The sequence below is a fragment of the Propithecus coquereli genome, unplaced genomic scaffold (genome assembly GCF_000956105.1).
Source record: "Propithecus coquereli isolate 6110/MARCELLA unplaced genomic scaffold, Pcoq_1.0 Scaffold66, whole genome shotgun sequence".
Classification (NCBI taxonomy): Eukaryota; Metazoa; Chordata; class Mammalia; order Primates; family Indriidae; genus Propithecus; species Propithecus coquereli.
This window is the reverse complement of record NW_012152618.1, coordinates 3,074,868-3,078,754: the sequence shown is the minus strand read 5'-3', so window position 1 is coordinate 3,078,754 and position 3,887 is coordinate 3,074,868. Positions and strand designations below refer to the sequence as shown.

The window sequence follows — 3,887 nt, the reverse complement described above, 5'->3', positions numbered from 1 at the left end:
TTCATGGTGCCCTGTTTCCTTGTGTGCTTTGTGATTTTTTACTGCTAGCTGTTTATTGTTTTTGGCACTTTATATTTGAGAATTCTTTACGGTTTGACTTAAAAATAAATTCCTCCAGAGGAAATGGATATCTGCTTTTACCAGTAACCTGGGGCATACAAATCTGGAACTGCTATAAATTAAATTTTCCCAGCACGAGTAGCATGAATTTGGCTTGCAAACCTGTGTAAGGGCTGGCTCATGGTTACAAACTCCCAAGGGAGTTTTTTTTTTTCCTCCCTCTCCTAGCAAGTTTCTTTACATTCCCCTTACTCATAGTGGGATTCATATCCCACTGACCCTCACATTGAGGGTGTAGCTATTTGGAGTTCAGGCTTTATGGTAACATCTATTAGTTTCCCCATTGGACAGAGATAGGTGTTATTTTTTGCCCACTCCATCCCATGCAGGTGTTAAAGCAGAAGCTTAAGGTCTTCAGTAATGGACTGGTACAGCACTATTGGAGTCCTAAGTTTCTGGCTTTTCATTTGTTGGGGGGATCTGTGTATTCCTTGATTTCATGCCACCTCACAAATGCATTTAGAAGAATTTAATATATATCTGATTAAAATTACTTTTTACAGGAAGATTGTTATATCATTTGTAAGCACTATGCCTTTAGTTCCTAGCACTTCACCAAACTACAAAGCATAGTTGCATTTCATTCATAAGAAAATGGGGCATGAGACATAGAAATGCTTATCACTTTATGTGCTCAAAAATATTTTCCTGCTTTTATTGCAAGAAGATATATTCAAAACACCTGTCTTAAATGACTTTGATTTATTGTGAATAGAGATATTTTCCCAAAATTCTAATTCTCCCCTTTCTCTTTACTGTTTTTTTTCTACCAATTTATCATATGTAAGAAGTGAAAGAACTGGCTGAGTTCCACTTTTGCTTTTCCTGGTATCCTTCTGCTTTGCCATACTATAGAGAAGCAAATATGCTATCACACCCTATAGACCAGAAGGCAGCCATATTAAGTCTCCAGTTTAACTTAACAAGTCATTTAAGCTTTCTGAACAATTACCTCAATGATCCCACTTCTAAGAGATGTATCAAATAAAATGAGATACTTTATATTTACACATGTTGCAGATTAAAGCACTATCTAAAAAATGATAAACACTATAGCAGAAAGTACCACTGAAAACAAAAACCAAATATATTCACTTTTGAAGACTGGCACAATGCTACTTGGAATATGCACAAGTCTTTAACTGTTCAACTATATATATTCATTTGAATATAATGAAATTAAAAGTACAGATGTAATTATAAAACATTAATAACACATAATTAGCGGTAGATGAAGAAATCTAAAATTAACCTTCTAGACTGGTGATAAAGTATACAATTAATATATGCTACATAAAAAGAAAAAAGGAAAATGAGAAATCCCATTTTAGAAAAATATCTAAATGTAAATTCCACTCAAAAACAAACACCCAACTAGTAATTAGAAAATAATTTTGCCAAAGATAATTTAGACAATTTACTTTTTGCAAGTCTGCCCAGATTTCCACTATTTATTTCAGTGTTATCCAAGTGGGGTCCAAGAGCAGTCCCGAGGATAACGGCATTACAGTCACTGACTTTCAAGGCTTGTTTAAAATGCTGACTCCTGGGTCACTTTCCAGATGCACTCAATCAGTACATCTGGAGGTAGGGCCAGAAAAATCTGCATTTTAATATGTTCTCCAGTATCAAACGTTTTCCTCTTTTATTTTTATGAAATCATTCATTTAAAAATATTCAAACATGGTTACAAATGGAATATTCAGGCCTTTCGGGATCTAGTGTGGGGCACCATAAAACCATGAAAAAAGTGTCTCAATAAATTCAAGAAAACATGTTTACGCGGTTACCTTCACAGCTGCCTTCAATTTTTCTTAGATGAGCATTAATTGCTTCAAATGACATCTCCCCTCATTATCAGCCCACCTGAGACACGTGTGTGTGTGTCTCAACAGTGCTGCCACTTTGCAGCAGGTGCAGACACGACACAGCAGCACCTGGCAACCTGTTCAAATTCTCAGATTCTATTTAATAAAAAAGAAGCAAACACCTCTCTTAAGGCAAAAGGCTCCGGTCAGCTAACCCTCGGATTTCCAGCATATTGAAAACACTTCTGTAATATTCGCTTCACAAAGACACCCCGAAACTCTCCAGCCAGCACCTCACAACTGATGGAAGCTCTGGCTCTATCCAGACTCAGACCCCCGGTTCTGCCACCGGGCGAAGCCACTTCGCAGGCGTAGCGCAGCTGGGGAAGAATAAAGCGGTCTGGAGCAAGGGAAGACGCCGGAGCAAGGGGAAAAGCCCAGGAATCTCTAAATCCGAAAGTTCAAGGAAGTTAAGTCTTGTCCCCCACTCAACCCACTCGGCTTTGGCGGGGTCTCGGGGGTCTGTTAAGAATGCCACCTATTCTCAGCCTCCCCTCCGTCGTTAACTCTTGAGGGGAAGGACGTCACCCTTTCTACCAGCGCTCTCTTCGCAAGACTGCCGAGGGTTGCAGCCCGGTCCCCTCTCCCGCCACACTCCCAGCCGCTTACAACATTAGAAAAACGAAAACGGCTCCCGGGACCGTCACCATCTTCCTCTCGTGACTGCCATTACCCCGGAGTGTCGCCGTCCCCGCACACCGCAGGCAGTTCGCAGACGTTTCCTGCAGTTGACCGACCGTCAGGTCTCTGCCCCCCTAACGCCGGTTTTCCGCTCGTCAGAAATCACCTCAGGACCAGCCCGGCCCGGCCCTCTTCGCGCCACAGCCGCTGCCGGTTCGCAGCTGCCACGGGCGTTCGGCCGGGGGTTCCCCGCCCGCCATCACTCGGGCTTACCTGGGCCTCGACAACGCTCAGGAGGAAGCTCAGCGTGACCAGCAGCTGCACCGCGGCCGCCGCCCCCTGCCCGCCGTCCCGGCGGACCCCCTGGCTCATGCTGACCTCTTCTACAGCAGCGGCCGGCCGGGCCCCTCGGGGCCGGGGGACGGCGGGCGGCCCAGGCGACGACCCAAGGGGACGGTTCCCGCCGGCCAAGTGACTCCAGGGTCAGAGGTCTGCACGCTGGTCGGGAGGCAGGCGAACTCTCTCCCTGACGCCCGGCAGCTGCAAGTGAAGCCGGAAAGCCGAGCGCCCCCGCTTCATCCCCCAGACGGCCCCGCCCCCGACCTCCTCGGCTCCTCGGCCACGCCCTCGAGCCCGGGGCCTTGTGGGAGTTGTGGTCCCGGGCGGCTGCCTGGGCGCCGCGGCCGGAAGGCGGAGCCAGCGGCCGAGCAATCCCGGGAACTACAACAGAGGAGGCCGCTCCGCCTCCCCGGGGCCCTCGGCGGCCAATGAGGCGGGACCACGCGGGCCTCCAAAACACCAGGAGGTGCGGGCGGTCGGGGTAACAGGGCGCCCTCTTCCCCGACCTGGCCGGCTGTCGCCGCTCCCTGGGCGGTTGCCCAGGAAACGAGGAGCCTCTCTGCGGTGACCGCTGCGGTCCCGGAGCGCGCTGTGGCTCCGGGACACCTCAGCCTCCAGGCTCCAGGATTTCGCCCAGTACGAACGCAAGTTAGGAACCAGTGATGAGGCATCTTTGACTTTCGACCTGAAGCCTTTGCTTTGTCTCATTCACTTACCTGTAGCTTCATGTCACCTGCAACATACAAAAGTGGCTTCAGCTCCTCTTTTATTTTATACGCCCCAGGCGTGGATGTCATCTGCCGCCCGTTCCTGCCCCCACTCCTATGTTGACACGTGCAAATATAATGCACTTTAAAGCATGAAGAGAAACCCAAAGTTTATGATGAAATATGGGAATGGGGATAAACGCACAGAAAAGCTTGGAGTGACATAGATTGG

At 47.9% G+C, this 3,887-nt stretch overlaps 1 protein-coding gene across 1 annotated transcript in view; it reads right to left on the bottom strand.

Moving 5' to 3' along the window:
* The window catches only part of ERO1LB (ERO1-like beta (S. cerevisiae)), a 91,347-nt gene extending 88,111 nt beyond the window's left edge, over window positions 1–3,236 (bottom strand). Inside the window, exon 1 of the mRNA XM_012660156.1 lies at window positions 2,883–3,236. Coding sequence (XP_012515610.1) covers window positions 2,883–2,981 — 99 coding nt within the window. The 5' untranslated portion in view covers window positions 2,982–3,236. The remainder of the gene's footprint in view (window positions 1–2,882) is intronic.
* Window positions 3,237–3,887: the final 651 nt, after the last annotated feature.